The 19,370-nt window shown below is 42.1% G+C and overlaps 1 protein-coding gene across 1 annotated transcript in view; it reads left to right on the forward strand.

Annotated features, from left to right (window-relative positions):
- The first annotated feature begins 6,386 nt into the window (after positions 1-6,386).
- The window catches only part of PPA1 (inorganic pyrophosphatase 1), a 38,205-nt gene continuing 25,221 nt past the window's right edge, over positions 6,387-19,370 (forward strand). The window contains exons 1-2 of the mRNA XM_079899200.1: positions 6,387-6,576; positions 9,201-9,259. Coding sequence (XP_079755326.1) covers positions 6,513-6,576; positions 9,201-9,259 — 123 coding nt within the window. The 5' untranslated portion in view covers positions 6,387-6,512. The remainder of the gene's footprint in view (positions 6,577-9,200; positions 9,260-19,370) is intronic.

Below are 19,370 nucleotides of genomic sequence, written 5' to 3' on the forward strand. Positions count from 1 at the left end.
CAGTGTTTGAAAAACTTTCCTGGGACTTCCCTGGTGGTGCAGTGGTTAAGAATCCGTCTGCCAATGCAGGGGACATGGGTTCGAGCCCTGGTCTGGGAAGATCCCACATGCCGCAGAGCAGCTAAGTCCGTGAGCCACAACTACTGAGCCTGCGCTCTAGAGCCTGCGAGCCACAACTACTGAGCCCACATGCCACAACTACTGAAGCCCACGCCTAGAGCCTGTGCTCCGCAACAAGAGAAGCCACCGCAATGAGAAGCCTGAGCAACCGCAACGAAGAGTAGCCCCCGCTCGCTGCAACTAGAGAAAAGCCCACGCGCAGCAATGAAGACCCAATGCAGCCAAAAATAAATAAAAATTTAAAAAAATAAAAAACTTTCCTGATGACTAGGGATGCCGGGCATCTTTTCATATGCTTATTGGTCATTCTTACTTTTTAAAAAATTTATTTATTTATTTATTTTTGGCTGCATTGGGTCTTCATTGCTGTGCATGGGCTTTCTCCAGTTGTGGCGAGTGGGGGCCACTCTTCATTGCAGTGAGTGGGCCTCATTGCGGTGGCCCCTCCTTGTTGCGGAGCATGGGCTCCAGTCACGTGGGCTTCAGTAGTTGTGGCGCAAGAGCTCAGCCGCCCGGCGGCGTGTGGGATCCTCCCAGACCAGGACTCGAACCCGTGTCCCTTGCATTGGCAGGCGGATTCTTAACCACTGCACCACCAGGGAAGTCCCGGTCATTCTTATGTTATTTAAAGTGTTTTGAAACCTATCTTTAGAAATATGATTATATTGAAATGTAATTCTATGATATGATTACATTGTAGAGACTTTAGTACAAAAATTTGCCCTGAATCTAAGAGGAATTTATCACTAACAGAGGATTTTCAAACCCATCAAGAATGGGTTTAAAGCAAGATAGATCCTTTGAAAGGATCCTGTGGGTAGAATGTGGTAGGAGTGGAGGGCTGTTTTAATAAGTGATTAGGAATGGCCTCTCTGAGAAGGCGAGATTTGAATATAGATACGAATGAAGTGAGAGAGGGAGCATGTGAATAGCTGAGGAAAGAACAACCCAGACAGACTATATCATGTGCAAAGGCCCTGAGATAGGAGAGGGAGCATGAGAAAGGAGGTCATGCACATCAAAATGGTACTGAATTTCAATAATTACATTTCTGGTCAACTCAAAACATTTACCGAGTACTTGTTAAAAGCCAGGCGCAGTGGCACAGTACTAAGTGCTTTGTGTCTGTTATTTATTTCTCACAACAGAGCATAAGCTCCATGAGAACAGGAGCTATGTCTATTTCACTCACTTTTGTGGACTCAGATCTAGGGCACTGCCTCGTACGTAGGAGACACCCAATAATAAATGTCTGTTGAATGAATGAAGTAGTTACATAAACAGGTATTTCTTATTATTCCAATATTATAGATGGAAAAACCAAGTCTCAAAGAGTTAAGTAACTTACCGAAGGTCATAGAACTAGATGGTGCTGAAGCTGACTCAAATCCTGGCGTGTCTGAGCAGGAAGCCCAGATTTTTGCCACTCCCCCAAGCTGCTGTGAATTCTCCTTCCTATATTTGGGAAACTGAGGTTCAGAATAAAAGAAAGAGGCTTGATGGAGATCCCCTTTAATCCTCAAAATAAAACCAGCCAGCCACAGGCTCCAGACCGCTGTTTTAGCTGTTAAGACCACATTTCCATCACATTCAGTGGCTTCCACAGATCTGAGATGGAAGGAATACCAGCAGTTTAAGTAAACGATGTGCACTTAGTCTGATCCAATACCACATCAAGCCTTCGTGGCAGCCATGGACTGAAAGAAATCATCCTTTGGACTCCTCTGCCTTGTGGTCATTGATGAGGTGAAAGGTGCTGAACTGGCTGTCAGGTCCCGCCTTGAGCTGTTTGTGTTCTCTTAGTAACTGCAATGCGCAGGCCTTTGAATCCCATAACCAACAAATGCTGCTGTTGTCATGTGCAAGCAACCAAATGAATGTGCGTGGAAAAACCCAAGCTTGGTGATTTGGGCAAATTAGCTTATCTGTCACATAGCCAGTGGTGGTGTTAAATCACTCTCCGTTAGAGGAATAATCACTCCCCACTGCCCTCTGTCTTCCCCTCTGCTGTAGCATGTGTTAGGATTTCATTCCTTTTTCAGGCTATTAGTCTATTTTAGCCAAGATATTTTGACTTCAAGTAACAGAGATACCCAATTTAACTGGTTTAAACTCTATGAAATTTGTTATCTAATGCAATAAGAGATTCAGAGGAAAAGTAACTCCAGGCTTGGTTAAGTCAATAGCTCAAAGATATCTTACGAATTCAAGTTCTTTCCATCATTTGCTTTGCTAATCTCTGCATGTCAGCTTGGTTCTGTCTCAGGCAAACTCTCTTGGTGGTTAATGCCTCATAAGAGGGCTGCAGCAGTTTCAGTTATTTGTGTTAGCCGGGCTTTGGCTAGATTACGCTACTGTAACAACCTCTAAAATTTCTGTGGCTTCAAACAACAAGCATTCAGGAGTATACTCTCCTTTTAAGATAAAACCTTTTCTGGAAACACTGGGCAGCCTTCCCTTCATCCCATTGGACAGAATTGTATCACATTTGCATGCCTGAAACAAATACTGACAGCCATGATTGTCTTAGCTTATTTAAAATGCATTCCTTTGCAGGGGGAGGGCGGAGGGATAAATTAGGAGTTTGGGATTAACATATACACTCTACTATATATAAAATAGATAACCAACAAGGACTTACTGTATAGCACAAGGAATATTTTGTAATAATCTATAAGGGGAAAGAAGCTGAAAAGAATAGACAGATATATATGTATAACTGAATCACTTTGCTGTACACCTGAAACTAATACAACATTGTAAATCAACTATATTTCAATAAAAAGAATAATAAAATGAAATGCATTCCTTGAAGACAGTGGAGGGGCTGGCTGCTCTGAAGCAAAGGTATGTATAGAGGAGTAGATTCCTGAACAAATTTAGGATTCTCTTAGAAAGGAGGAGGTAATATGGTTACTGAGTAGGCAACTAGCAGTGTTTGCTATAATATTCAAAACTAAAGCCATCATTTTGCTTACCCTCCATCCTAACCAAACTATCTCAGTAAACGACACACCATTCAGCCAGAAACCTAGAAATCATCCTCAAATCCATCTTCCTCATCTTCCACTCTGTCCAACCAATGATCAATTCCATTGATTCTACCTTGAACATAGCTCTGTAATCACTCATCTCTTTTGCCACCCAAGTCCAGGGCACCACCATCATCTTTTACCTGGGCCACTGCAGCAGCCTTCTCATTGTTCTCCCTGCCTCTGTTCTTGCTAAAATTCAATCCAGGCTTCAAGCTGCTAACAGAGCCACTTTTTTTTTTTTTTTTTAGAGCCACTTTTAAAAGCAATTCTGACATGTCACTTTCCTGCTAAAAACCCCTTCTAGGTTTTTCATTTCTCTTTTGGAAAAAGTTCAACCCCCATGTCATGCCTCCACCATTTAACTCTGACCACATCTCTTCATAGTCTCTTTCTGGCTTCTACCTTGTCCCTTTTGCTTTATTAACTCCTTGTCATCTTTCAGGTCACAGATTAAGGGTCACTTCCTTGGAGAGGTTCTCTGCTCCCACAAGGCAATGCCTTGTACTTCCTTTATCACTCTACTTATACAAACCATTTTTTGGGCAGCTCCCCACAGCTTGTGGGATCTCAGTTCCTCGACCAGGGATTGAACCCGGGCTGTGGCAGTGAAAGCCTGGAATCCCAACCACTAGGCCACCAGGGAACTCCCTCTACTTATCCAAACTTTTTGGACGTATTTGCTGAAGATTGTCTTCCCTTCAAACTATAAGTTCTGTGAGGGCCCAAACCATGTCTTTCAAAGCACTACATCCCTACCACCTAGCACAGACAATAGTCACAAGTGTTAAATAAAACGCAGTTACACATTTGAAAGTTTTCCTGTTATAGGACCTAGAGGTGGTAGTTGACACCAAATATATACATAAGGTAACCTAGGGAGAGGGTATCTCTAGAGAGAGAGAACATGAGATGTTAGAAAGACAGTGATGATCAAGATGAAGGGATGAATGGGACTTCCTTGGCGGTCCAGTGGTTAGGACTCCAAGCTTCCACTGCAGGGGGCGTGGGTTTGATCCCTGGTCGGGGAACTAAGATCCCACATACTAGTGCGGTGCGGCCAGAAAAAAGAAGAAAAAAAAAAGATGAAGGGATGCAGAGAAGGCTAAAGGGGAAAATGAGAAATAAGTGGCCAGAGAAGTAGGAGGGATGTCAGAAGGACATGTAGTCACAAGCCAAGGAAGAGAGAGTGCATCAGGAAATTGGAAGTGCCTAACAGGGTCAACCACAGCAAAAAGGATGTGGACTGAAAAGGGCCACTGGTTTGGTCACAGAGCAAGAAAGACAACGTTTGAGAACAGTTGGGTTCATCCTTTGTCAAACTGTTATACTTAAGAAGGTATTTTTGCCCTCTTTTTCATTAATTCCTCTATCTGTTGGTCCAGCAAAGAGTCATTAAACACCTACTCTAGGCCAGGTACTGTGCTAGGCCCCAGGGAGACATGAGAAAGAGAACAAGGTCAAAAGGGCCTGTGGGGTTCACCAACCTTGCCTGCAAGGGAAAGTTACAAAGCACTGACTTCTGCCCCAGCTAAGGCAGGGCTTGGCTTTTTACTGGAGTTGGTACTGATTGGCTCTCTGAATACATTCAGTACAAGAGCTAGCATGCAAGTCCAGAGGTCAGCAAGACTTTATTTGCTTGCTCTGACCTGGCAGGAAGCAAAAGGGAAAGTGCGTGTGGCACACTGTTGCATCATTTCTGTCTGTTCACAAGTCATCACAGATGAGATTCTGGGGTTTTCCCAGAAAACTAGCTCCATCTGCTCAAAGGTAGAAAATTGACGGCACAGTTCAGTCGGAAGAGCATCCTTTTAAGAAACTCTCTGAACATGAGCCTACTTAGTGTTCACTCTGCAGAGATTCCCTTAGCTTTCAATAATGCGTTGCATTACTGACTAAACTACTGCTCTACTATTTTGTTTTCCTGCCCTTGTGTTCTAACTACAGTAAAGATGTGTGGTGTAGTGTTCAAAAGGTCAGTGAGTCATGACCTTCTGAAGATTAATGGGAGTCTGGCTGGAGATAAGGGAGGAACACTAACTGGAAAATTATCTTACTACGTTTTCATTTACTACAGGGAGCACCTCATTTATAGAATAGATATTGATTTGAAAAAAAAAGAGTTTAAGTCAAAATGTCATAGAGGCACATTATCTTTAATGCTCTAGAAAATCAAGATCATTTAAAGAAGACCAGCCCATCAAAAATTTTAAATGAAACTAGGCATTCTTCGAAATAATTTTGTAATCAAATTGGTGAATAACAATTGCCTAATTTGAGGATTCTGAAATATACAGTAAAAAAAAAAAAAACCCACATACAACTGGGGAAGCAAGTGATGCAAATATCTGCCCACAACCTCAACTGACTTTAGCTTTTGGGGTCTGGCCTGACACCATGAAACAGTGGTATAAAAACAAGTTTCAAGGAGCTTGCACCTGAGGAAATGTCCTCAGGGGACTCTGAGCTCACGCCTGGACTATCCCACTGCTTCCATCTGAAGTCCTAGGGGACGTGGGGAGGGTTGGGCAAGCCGGGGGAGCAGACTGAATCCTCCACTGGGGAGAGTGGGAATAACAATTTACACTTCCCGAGCGCTTACAACAAGCCAGGCTCTTCCTCCAGCTCTTGACGTGTATCAACTCAGTTCATCATCCCAGCAACCCCTGAAATCGTTACTATTAACATCTCCATTTCCCAGGTGAGAAACTGAGCCACAGAGGTTAACAGCAGTTTGCTCCATGTCATACACTAGAAAGTGATGGAGCTGCTACCCAGCTGGTAGCCATTACACGTGTCAGTAATATGTCCTAACTTTGCTTAAAAGGATCAGAAAACCGCTCACCTTTAAGACTGCTTGGCAGGGATTGCCAGGTAAAGCAGCTGACTCCTAAACGTCTTTTGAGATAAGGAATTACTCTGCGGAGAAGGGTGTGTGAGTCAAAGGTGAATTTCCAGTGTGCGTGAGAGGCGAAAGGTCGACGGTCAATTCTTAGCCGGTCGAATCTGAGAACGTGTTAACAACCTCCGTCAGTGCCCCAAAGCCCGCCAGCCCAGAGGGATCACTCAGCCAGAGCCTGCCGCCAGCCACGTGGCCCAGCCTGGGAGCTGAGGGGAGGCCCGCGGAGGCGCGGCCCGAGGGGGCGGGGCTGGGGCGCTGGGACTCGCGGGCCCTACGGAGTGCGCCTGCGCGCGGCGTGGGCTCGAGAGCGCCAGCAGCGTTAAAGGCTGCTCCCCGCCCTGCTAGCCGGTCCAGTCACGGCAGTGCGCAGGCGCAGAGCTTACTCCTTGTCAGTCGGCGTCGCGTGCTGGCTAGAGGCTTTGTAGCAGCGGCGGCAGCGGCGGCTGGTCTCCGGCATCATGAGCGGCTTCAGCAGCGAGGAGCGCGCCGCGCCCTTCACCCTCGAGTACCGAGTCTTCCTCAGTGAGTGTCGGAGGCCCGCGGCCCCTCCCTGCCCGCCCGCCCATTCATTCCTGGGCCTCGCCTCCCCTCCCGCCCTGGCGGCTGCGGCCCGCGCTCGGCACCTTGTCCCGGGCGCCGGCCGGGCTCCTCGGGCCGGTCCCGGGGGCCTGGGCGGGCCTGGCCCTCTCATTTCACACGTCCCGCTCGCGGCCAGGGCGGCGTGGGTCGGCGTTCCTCTTTCACATGCTCGATTGGACCTGAACCTGGGCCAGGCTAGTTTTGCAGGTGTCCGGCTCGGGCAGTGTCTGATGGGAAAAGGAAACCACTGAGTCACCCTAGAAAAGGTGTCTGGGGGTAAACAAATCCCCGTAAGAGGATTATTCAGTTTGGAGGAACGGCGTGGCGAGGGGGAGGAGGTGATGGTGGTGACTCCCTAAGACCTTAATTCCTCCACTGTAGCTCAGATTGTGGGCACGTAGCGGGGTCAAGTACAGGCCCTCGTCCGACAGACGGGGAAGCTGAGGCCCAGATCTGGAGCGATCAGTGGAGGACTGGACCCATCCCTCTGGGGCCCCAGTAGCGCTCCTGCCTCCCTGACGCGTGCTTTCCAGTAGCACTGATGCTGGGAAAACGCCTTGTGAGACAGAAATCTGTTCCCCTCCAAACAGGTGACGTCAATCTGGGAAGCATGAGTAAGAAAGTGCCAAATTTTGGCCCCTGTGCAGCGGATCGCGTCTGAGGGGTACCTCCCCTAAGTCTGCGTTTAGAGCCGAGGAGGCCGCAGGCGCTGCTTTCCTTGGTGCACCACCTTTAGCCTTGTAGGTGGGGGAAAGCTACCTCGGGTTTATCTTTATCCTCTTACCACCTCCCCACCTCCCCGCCCCCCCGCCCCCAAAAGATTATTAGAGATAACGGAGGCGTTTCTATTTTAACTTCTTTACAATTTTGTTCCCAAGGAAATAGGCAGGTGCCTTGAATTCTGAGTTCCGGTGTATGAAGGGCAGTAAAGAGAGAGGAGGAGGGGATGAATGGTAATACTGAAAGAACAAAGCTCCTAGCGAAAAATAGCCTGGTGTGAGAGGAAAAGGAAAGTGAACTATAAAGTTACACAACTAAAGTTTAGATTGCCATGTAAAATCCAGTGACGTGTGGGACCTCTTCCACCCATTTTATTTAATTTCAGAATTCAGCAACAAGGGCAGTGCAGGAACTTTTGACAAATAGTTCCCTGAACTGTTTTTCTGGAGTTGGTGTTGGCTCCAGAATTTCTCTGCAGGAGGGATTTAGAGAGGTGACCCTCTAGTTTGTAGGTGGGGGGGATGATTAGGGTAATTGTTTTCAAGCTATATTTGCAACACAAATACAGTTTTTACTTAGATCATGTATTGGTAGTGAGTACTATATAATTTTAATTTAAAAAATCATAGATTTCTTAATATCCTTCCTTAATAGGAGAAGATTTTTACCTCTATAATGTTACATTTGCCAGTCTCTTTAAAACTGATGGTGGGTTGGATCGCAAGTCACTATTGACACTGAAGGGACCAGTATGCCATTGGGGATGGTCACAGATCAATTTTGCCTATTCCACTTTGAGTTTTTTTGTCCTTTTTTTTTTTTTTTTGGCCACGCCATGTGGCGTGCAGGATCTTAGTTCCCCAACCAGGAATCGAACCCGGCCCCTTCACAGAGAGAGCACAGAGTCCTAACCACTGGACTGCCAGGGAATTCCCTCCACTTTGATTTTTTATATTTTTTATTTTTTTGCGGTATGCGGGTCTCTCACTGTCGTGGCCTCTCCCGTTGCGGAGCACAGACTCCGGACGCGCAGGCTCAGCGGCCATGGCTCACGGGCCCAGCCGCTCCGCGGCATGTGGGATCTTCCCGGACCGGGGCACGAACCCGTGTCCCCTGCATCGGCAGGCGGACTCTCAACCACTGCGCCACCAGGGAAGCCCTCCACTTTGATTTTTAATCGTGAAGGGATGCAATGTGGACTGACCCTTAAGGTTTTCTAAAGAATAGTAAGGAAGTTTTAAAATTACTTTTTGGATATGGTAGTTAGGTCTCTAGAATACAGAAATTACCTGTGAAAGTGCTGTTACAGCTAGATTATCCTTAAGAAAAATCCTAATCTAAGATGGCTCTGTCTCCCTGGAACACCATTTAAAGCAACATGGTTTATAATTTGGCAAATTGGTCCCCTGCCTTCTCCCAGAGCCCAAGTATTTCATTAGCTCTGTTAACTGTTAACTGGTATAAAATCAAACAATTTGATTGCCTTTTGTATACCAGGCACTGCTAGGCTCTGTGATACAAAGGCTTGTAAGGCAGTCCCCACCCTCACCATTGAGGTTAGTACCTTTTAGACCCCTAAGGAACATGTAGGATGAAAACCTAACCTGATCTTGGAGCAGTCAGGAAGGTGAAGTATATAGCCAGTTTTTCTGGGGTGGGAATAAAATCTGGTGAGTGGTGTTGATAATGGGAAGAGAGAGGGTATGTGGGAAATCTTGGTACCTTCTCAATTTTATTGTAAGCCTAAAAATTCTCTTTAAAAAAAAGTCTTAAAAAATGTGTACTTCATGCATCTGGAAATATAATTAACCAATAAAAGCAATAACTTTTTCTAATTAATTTTGCAGAAAATGAAAGAGGACAATATATATCTCCATTTCATGATATTCCAATTTATGCAGATAAGGTAAGACATCCTTCTCTGACTGTAGTCTCATTGCTCAGATCAGTTAGTTCCACGTACGGATTTTCTTATATGTCTTAACAAGTGCTTAAAATGCCTCATTGTGCTGTGAGTTAAAGGTGCATTGACTAAGTAAGGAGACAGTCTTAAATCTAGATTATTTGGTTAGAAGAAGCAACTATAATTTGGAGAAGGAGTAGAGGAACAGAAACAAATGTTTTAAAGCTGCCTTGGTTAAAAAAAAAAATCACCAGAATTGCTGGTAACTCTTTTTGTTTTTATTTTCATTTTTGCCTTTTTACATTTCCTATTTTCTTTTACAAAGAGCATGCATTGTTTGTGCAAATTTAAATAGCTATTTTTTTAAAAAGCCATTGCTTGTTTTAGACTCCCTCCCAATAAGAGAAGTTTGTGCTGTATTTAGGAACTGACACAAGGACAAATGTCTGATTCTTTTTTATACCTTAAAATTTTTTTTTCATTCAACCAAGAAGGATCCACACTGAGTGCAAATCTTTTTGAGTCGTAAAAGCTTCATAGGTTATTGATCTTCCTTAGCTAGATGTCAATACATAATACATGTGAATATCACATTCCAGTGCATGTCTAGAATAATAAAGATGAAATTTTATCCTTGTGTGTGCTGTCTTACTTTTTTTCTGTGCTTGACTATCATAATTAGATAAATTCATATACTTCTACCAGGAAGATTGCTACAGTTCTGCACTGACACTTGGACACTGGCAGAAAATCTAACCTGAGTGTTGCTTCTGAGCAGCCTGCCTGAGCTGGGCTCTAGCTGGAGACAGTGGAGCAAACAGCTCAAGGGCAGTTATGTCCCACAGTTACAGGAGAGACCTCTAATTGGCATGTGTTCTCCTGTGGGATTCTCAAAGCTGTATTTATTCAGAAACTTTTAATTTGTTACATCTGATTCCCTGGGAGTTGACAAGAACTGCAGAATCCTTCCTTCCTCTTGAATTGGCATCATTTGGTTGGTTTAAATTAGCTGTTGTATAATTAGTATGTATATCAAAGTACTTTGCAGTAACATCTCAGACCATTTTGAATAATGAAGAGGTATAAAATGATGACCCTAAGTTTACTGATGGTATCTTGGCATACAGATGTACTAGGGAAAGGAAACATTTTCTTGACCTGTAGCTGGGTTTCTTTGCGTTCATAAGTGTCTTGCCTGTTTGGGCTGCTATAACAAAATACTATAGACTGGGTAGCTTATAAACAGCAGAAATGTACTGCTTACAGTTCTGGAGGCTGGAACTCTGAGATCAGGGTGCCAGCATGGTTGGGTAAGGGCCCTCTTCTAGTCGCAGACTTCTAGCTGTTTCCTTATGTGGCGGAAGGGGCTAGCGATCTCCCTGGAGCCTCTTTTATAAGGCACTCATCCCATTTATGAGGGTTCCACCCTCATGTCTTAAGCATTTCCTAAAAGTCCCACCTACTATACATCACCTTTGAGGGTTAGGATTCCAACATATGAGTTTTGGAGGGACACAAACATTCAGACCATAGCCTTAAGTTATTGGACAATATTCTAGCCAAGGACCAGAAGAATCATAGCAGTTATGGTGCCTAATCTTGTTGCTGCTGCAAGTTACCCCCAAATAGGAAGCTGAGACTACATTTTGGTGTCATGTAAAACATCTTCACTCAGGTTACTCTGCAACTCCTTGAAGTTTTTTACAGGACTGGTTGTATCTGTAATCTGGGATTACTCAAATGAAGAATCTGCCTTTTGTACCACATTGGGCTGGCTGAAAAGTACAAGCTCTTGCAAAGACTCTGGATTTCACCAGTGGTCCAGACCTCAGTGAACTTCAGCACTTCAGATTCCTGCCTCAGAGGCAGGAAAGAGTTCTTTCTGTTTTGTTTTTAAGGAAGTTTAGTTTATACAAAGCACAAATAAGGGTGTGGTACACATAACTTATTTTGGATTCTAGCCTAAACAAAAGATCTGATTAATTCCGTTGGTTACAGAAGAGTATGGTTTTTGAAAAAAAAATTTTTCAATGTGATTAAGTTTATGTAAATACATTTTTGTGTGGGTAGCCATCGACTTTATCCCTAATATGGTCAGTCATTTGAGGGGTGATAATGAGGGAATGTGCCTTTAACACAGCTCAGCTCTATAAGGAAAAAATGCCCAAAGGCTTATATTCTACTCCACAGCAGGACCTTTCAACGTGGACAGCATTTGATTTAGTGTATGTGTCATTAGGTAATCCAGCCAGCCAGTTCTGGAAATCCTTGTGACTCAGATACCCTACTTGGGTTATTTCCAAATCCACTGGGTAAAAGAAGGCAAAGGCAAGGACTCACTGGATGTGTATATATTGTAGGGCTGTTCTCTGCTTTGGGTCTATTTTGGAATCAAATATAAAAACACCTGTAGCTCAAAGTGTCTTCTGACATAAAACTTCTGAGATAACAGAAAATTTAACAATCCAGAACATAATCGGCATAAACAGTGTGAAACACTGGGTAGATTAAAAGCTTTATCTAAATCTTAGAGTACTCAAGTATCATGACTTGACGTTCTCATTTTAGAAGTTTGGTATTTTCTATGCTATATCTTAAACTTCCATGTTAAATGCTAGTTCTAACAATATAGGCTTCTATAATGTTTTTCAGCTGACTGTTGGGAGAATATATAAATATGGAACTTTTCTCCTCTAAAAAAAAGTCAAGCTACTAGTCAAATAGGTGGGTGCTTCAGAAACTGAATAGGATATCTTTGGCAGTTGTGTATCATTCTTAAATTTTTAAAGATACTATCTTACTGTACCTGAAACTTTTAGAGGAGATAGGCCACCCAAGTGGATGCTTTTAAAATTATAGTTGAACCTTGAACAATGCCGGGGTTAGGGGCCCTGACTAGCGTATAATTTATAGTTGGCCTCCTGTATCTGAGATTCCTCCGTATCTGGAGATTCAACCGACAGATTGTGTAGTTCTGTAGTATTTACTATTGAAAAAAATCCACATATAAGTGGACCCACACAGTTCATACCTGTGTTGTTCAAGGGTCAGCAGTACTCACTTCCCTACAGGGTTTGCTTTGTTTTGAATTTTCTATTTCTTTTTGTAGATAGTTCTATAAATGGAACTTAAAAAAATGTCACCAAGTTAATCATTTAAATACTGTTGGTCTTCTCCAACTTTATATGTATATAGAATGGTTGGGGTTTTGTTTTATGTTTTCCAAACTGAAGTTAGAACTGGCAGCATAGATGAAAACTGGTAACAGACTTAATTGGCATGTCATAACTAAGAATAAACTCCTATTTTTTCCCTTCAGATGAGCTTTAAGGTGACTAAATTTTGAAAACAGATATTCTAACCATAATATCTGTGGTTTAACAATTTTGTCAAAAGATAAAGTTGTAAAACAAACTTAACAAAACAGAAACAGACATACGTAAAGAGAACAAACTGGTGGTTGCCAGAGGCGGGGATGAGGGAAATAGGTGTGAGAGATTAAGAGGTAAATCTTCCAGTTATAAAATAAGTCATGGGGATGTAGTGTACAGCGTGGGGAGTATAGTTAATATTGTAGTAACTTTGTATGGTGACAGATGGTAACGACTTACTGTAGTGATGATTCTGTAATGTATAGAAATATCAAATCACCATGTGGTACAGCTGAAACTTGTATAATATTTTACGTCAATTATACTTCAATCAAAAAAAAAGTAAAAAGGGCTTCCCTGGTGGCGCAGTGGTTGGGAGTCCGCCTGCCGATGCAGGGGACACGGGTTTGTGCCCCGGTCCGGGGGGATCCTGCGTGCCGCGGAGCGGCTGGGCCCGTGGGCCGTGGCCGCTGGGCCTGCGCGTCCAGAGCCTGTGCTCCGCAGCGGGAGGGGCCGCAGCGGTGAGAGGCCCGCGTACCACACACACACACACACACACACACAAAGTAAAAGGACAAAGTTTTTTGGATAGCTTTGACTAGAAAAAAAAGTTGTGTTGATTAAATATGCATGTAATGTGCAGTCACAATGCCTGGCTTATAAAGTCTCAATATCCAAAAACCAAAAAAACCCCCCGAAACCCCACAATAGGATGATGATGTTAACCACAATGACTGGTTATGTCTGAAGCCTTTCGGAGCTCTACTGTATAGAGTAAAGATCACTGAACTGGAAGTAAGAAACCTTGGTTTTAGTCCTGGTTTTACCACTAACTGGCTTTGCCATATTGAGCAAGTTGCTTTACCTCTGAGCACTATTGGTCTTAGTGGGTGTTTTAGATTACATTTAGCACTATGCTAAAGCCCTTATGTGGATTTTCTCCTTTAGCCATCATTTCAATCTGTGAGCTGGGTTCTTTCAGTAACTTAATTGTCCAGGATTACCAACTAGAATTCATAAGCGGTAGTGGCAGGATTCAGACCCAGGCATTCTTGTTCAGAACCTGTGGTGTTAGCCACTGAGCCACACTGCCTCGAGTGATAAAGGGTGGTGGATTTTACTTTGTGCTTTTTGGGATTTTCCAAATTTTCTACAGTAGCTATCTCTTTGATATTTACAAAGAAAAAAAGCAGAATAAAAGGCTTGCTTAATTTTTTTTTTTTTTTAATGCTTAGAATTCAAGGGAAATGAGTAAGAACTTCCTTCATTCGGGAAAGCTATAAAGTCTTCTAGTCCAGGAATTCTTGGTGGCCCTGAGACCCTGGAATACTCATTGATGGGTTTCTGAGGTTCTGAGTTCTGTCTGAAATTGCAGTTTGGTGTAAATGTGCATTTTTCTTGGAAAAGGTTCTTAGTCATTGCAGATCATAGAAGATGTTGACAGCTAGAAATGCAGACTCTTGCTTGATTTTATAAAGATAAGAAAGTAAACAGATTATGGTTAGAATATCTGTTTTCAAAGTTGAGTCATCTTAAAGCTCATCTGAGGGGAAAAATAGGAGCTTATTCTTAGTTATGACGTGTCAATTAAGTTTTATTACTTTCTGTGTATGTGGCATATGGCAGTATGCATTACCAAATACAATAGTTTGTTGAAACTGCTATGAGTAGAACATCTGTGTGATTGGAAAACAAATGAGCATTACTGAAAGGTGTTTGTTTTTTAACTATCTCCCCTGCTCAACAATTTGTTGAGCAATTTTTTGGGGGGTTGGTATAAATCATGTTTTCCTTTGTGAAGTTATAATTCTAAATGAATAAGAAGCACACAGTGTGAACTTCGGTCATCATAGTTCTTCTGCGTCAGCTTCTCCAATAGACATTTGTCACTTGTCACTGAAAGAAGTCAGGAGCCCATTTATTTTTTCCTTAAAATTTTTTTAAAAATTTATTTTTCAGCTTTATTAAGGTATGATTGACAAATAGTCATTGTATTTAAGGTGTTCAGTGTGATGTTTTGATATATGTATACATTGTGAAATGACCCCACTAATCACGTTAGTTAACCTCTATCACCTCACCTATTTATTTTGGTTGTGTGTACGGTGAGAACACTTAAGATCTACTCTCTTAGCAACTTCCATAGAGCCATATTATACATTAGGTTTCCAGAACTTATCACTTATAACTGAAAGTTTGTACCCTTTGATCAACATCCCCTCATATCTCCCACCCGTCCAGCCTTTGGCAACCATTTTTCTACTTTCTCTTTCTGTAAGTTCAACTGTTTTAGATTCCACATACAAGTAAGTTTATGTAGTATTTGTCTTTCTCTGTCTGACTTATTTCACTTAGCATAATATCTTCCACATTCATCCGTGTTGTCACAATGGCACGGTTTCCTTTCTTTTTTCTAAAAAGGCTGAATATTCCAGTGTGCGTGTGCGTGTGCGTGTGCGTGTGTGTGTGTGTGTGTGTGTGTGTGTATGTATGTATCACGTCTTCTCTATCCACTCATCCATTGATAGACACTTAGGTTGTTTCTGTATCTTGGCTATTGTGAATAATGCTGCAGTGAACATGGCAGTACAGATATTTCTTAGAGATTCTGATTTAATTTATTTTGGATAAATACCCAGAAGTGGGATTGCTGGATCATATGGTAGTTCTTATTTTGTGTTTTGAGGAACTGCCATGCTGTTTTCCATAATGGTGCACAATTTACAATCCCATTGCTACTGCACAGGAGGAACCCATTTACTTTTTTTTTTTTTTAACATCTTTATTGGAGTATAATTGCTTTACAATGGTATGTTAGTTTCAGCTTCACAACAAAATGAATCAGTTATATATATACATATATTCCCATATCTCTTCCCGCTTGCGTCTCCCTCCCTCCCACCCTCCCTATCCCACCCCTCCAGGCGGTCACAAAGCACCGAGCTGATCTCCCTGTGCTATGCGGCTGCTTCCCACTAGCTATCTACCTTACGTTTGGTAGTGTATATATGTCCATGCCTCTTTATCGCTTTGTCACCGTTTACCCTTCTCCCTCCCCATAGCCTCAAGTCCATTCTCTAGTAAGTCTGTGTCTTTTAACAACTTAGAATATATCCTGTAATCACAGAACTGGCTTTGAAGACAAAACTTAAAACCACGTGTTACTTGGTGAGCACTTAATAGGATAAAAATACTCTTGGAAATGATGAAATCTGTTAAACCTTTACAGAAGCACCTTTATGGGAGTAGAGCATTTCCTTACTAACTACATGAGCTCTTCTGATGGGAATTTTATTCTCCAAAAATACTCTAGAGATAAAAAAAAAAAAGGCAAACTGCCCTTGTTTTCTATTAGCCTCTTGCTTTATATCTAATCTCTAGATAAATTTAGAAGAAAATCCTCTCTACCACCATTGTTTTTCTCCAAATTTTATTGCAAAATGGAAAAATAAAAGAAAAGATGGTGAAATCAGGATGATTTTGTATTTCTTCGTAAGTCTGGTATTTATTGTACTTGGTTTCTGAAGTTATCTAGAGAAACACATGAAGAGTCAACTTAAATGCTAATTTAAGTCACTTATGCGGTTTTGCAATACAGTAAGTCATGTTCACTAGGCTTCAGATCCAGTGTTGGGAAAACATCATAAGTCATGAGGTGTTCGTAAGTCTCCCAATAAAGACACATTTCACTTTACTACTAAGATTCAGAGATGGGATGTAATTAAGAGTATGTTCCCTGTATACGTGCTTAATGGTATTAGACATAATAGCCTACCAAGTAGCCATAGGCTATTCATTAGTAAATGACTTGTCAGACTACTGACTTGATCCACAAGAAAACTAACCAGTTTGGAGATGAGACCTATGATCACTGTACTACTGTGATACTCCTGTTTCATCAATGAAATTAAAAGCCCGATCAATATATAGGTTATATTTCTTCTATCTGTAAAACAATTTTATTTTAAATCTTTTTGATTAGTGGAATGCTATGATTTAGACTTAAGTTTCTAATCTCCTTAGAATCTGGACATCTATAACATTAACATTCTTGTCTTCCTGTTGAAATGACTGTAAATCTGGGAAGTCAGACTGATTGCTATGTCTCTGACTTTGGAAGTCAGAGCTTAGAGCTATGCTTTGCCTTTCCCCTGCCTCCTACAACCTTGTCAGCATCATCCTACTAGGGGTACCAACGTCTTCCTTCCTTTCTCTGAAACTGTAAACGGAGCTGAAAGCTTGGTGCCAGAGCAGGGATTGAGAATCCAGAGCATAGCAGAAGTGGAGAACAGTTCTGAGAAGTCCTAACAATGGGAATAATAAGAAACTAAATCCAGGATTGAGCTAAGTAATAGTTTCAACCAGTTAGGATTAGAGAAAGAAGGCATGAATTTTTAACTAGGTAGTACTAAACTTCCTAAAATCTTGTCTCATTCTTTTAAATGCCATAAACATTGGAAATATTAGAATGCATAATTTTTTCCAGTTTTTTAATGTAAAATGCATAAAATCTACCATTCTAACTATTTTAAAGCATACAGTTTGGAGGTATTAAGTACATTCATATTGTTGTGCAACCATTACCACCCTTCATCTCCAGAGCTCCTTTCATCTTGGAAAACTTACATTCCATACTCATTAAACATTAATTCCCCAGTCCCCTGGCAACCACCATTCTGCTTTCTGTCGCTATGAATTCGACTTCTCTAGATCCCTCATGTAAGTGGAATCATATAGTCATTTGTCTTTTTGTGACTGGCTTATTTCACTTAGCATAATGTCCTCAAGGTTCATCCATGTTGTACTACATGTCAGAATTTCCTTTTTAAGGCCGAATAATATTCCATTATATGTACATACCACATTTTGCTTATCCATTCATCCTTTGATGGACACTTGGGTTGCTTCTGCATTTTAGCTATTTTTTTTGTTTTGTTTTGTTTTTTTGCGGTACGCGGACCTCTCACTGTTGTGACCTCTCCCGTTGCAGAGCACAGGCTCCGGATGCGCAAGCTCAGCAGCCATGGCTCACGGGCTCAGCCGCTCCGCGGCATGTGGGATCTTCCCGGACCAGGGCACGAACCCGTGTCCCCTGCATCAGCAGGCGGACTCTCAACCACTGTGCCACCAGGGAAGCCCCCATTTTAGCTATTTTGAATAATGTTTCCATGAACATGGGTGTACAGATATCTCTTCAAGACCCTGCTTTCAATTTTGGGGGGTATATACCCAGAAGTGGAGTTGCTGGATCATATGGTAATTCTATTTTTAATTTTTTGAGGAACCATCATACTGTTTTCCACAGTGGCTATACCATTTTACATTCCTACCAACAGTGCACAAGAGTTCCAAATAGAATGCATACTGTTTTAACAGTAAAAGTGTTTTTTTCTAGTAGCAATGGAGTGATTGGTTGAAATTCTCATGTCAGTTGCCCTGAAAATCCTAAGTATCATTCTGTACCTAGTGGCAACACCCTGAATTGTAGCCATGGTGTCTAGGAGAAATAAACTGTTCTTTACTAGTAGTTCCTTCTAAAGAATAAGAAGTCTGCCCTTTTTAATATCAAAATAATCAAAAAAAACCCTCTGTTTAGATAATGATTGATGGGGAAAGTAGTGACAAAATTACTACACATTCATTGCCTTAAAAAAAGATACAGGGACTTCCCCGGTGGCACAGGGGTTAAGAATCTGCCTGCCAATGCAGGGGACACGGGTTCAAGCCCTGGTCCGGGAAGATCCCACATGCTGCGGAGCAACTAAGCCCGTGCACCACAACTAATGAGCCTGCGCTCTAGAGCCCGTGCTCCGCAACAAGAGAAGCCACCGCCATGAGAAGGCCGCGCACCACAATGAAGAGTAGCCTCCGCTCGCCACACCTAGAGAACGCCCACGTGCAGCAACGATGACCCAACCAGCCAAAAATAATTAATTTTTTAAAAGATCCAGTAATCACTACGGTATCTACATACACTTGAAAATATGCTAAACATTCATTTTACAGACTAGTCCCTCGCCTAGATTTGTGGACCCCAGGCTACAGCCTGAGGCCTGCAAGCTGAAATGACCTGGTTTGGCAATCCAACTCTTAGGGAGTTAAAAGCGCTTTAATTCTGTTCACTGCTAGTATCTGGCACAAAACAGTGGTGCTCAATAAATATATGTTGGCAAAAATGAATGAATTGTCTCTGAGGCTCCTTGCAGGATACTCCTTGCTATTTTTGGCCCAGCTTATTTCTAAAAAGTACCAAACCCTCAGGCTTTCGGAGTTCTTCTGTTTGCAGTAGAGTCTTTTCCTGAAAGATGTTTTCTTTCCTGTAATGTTGGCTCTTTCTTCTCTCTTTCTCTTCTTTTCTTCTGCTTTCCTATTATGTAGGTTTGTAATATTAGGTAATGTGGTTTTTGAGGATTTCTATGTATTTATCATTTAATTCCATTAAAGTGTTCAGTATAGTTTCCAAACTTTGAATCAGTGATTTTAGCTTTATTTTCTACTTTTTGTCTTGAGGCAATTTATTCATTTGGTAATATTTTCTTTTAAAAAACTAGCCAGTTTCTTTGGTTTTCTCTTCTCAGGTGATCTTTCATGTAGTAACAGCTCTATCTTGTGGACCTTTAGGGTATTACTGCTGTACACTTTTAAGTTTGACTTGGTGTTGGACGTGCAGATCTTTCATTTTAACACCTGAGGCGTAGGGGTGGTGCTAGATAGACACAGGTCTCGCTTACAATGAGTAGAAT

The sequence above is a fragment of the Stenella coeruleoalba genome, assembly GCF_951394435.1.
Source record: "Stenella coeruleoalba genome assembly, chromosome: 16".
NCBI lineage: Eukaryota > Metazoa > Chordata > Mammalia > Artiodactyla > Delphinidae > Stenella > Stenella coeruleoalba.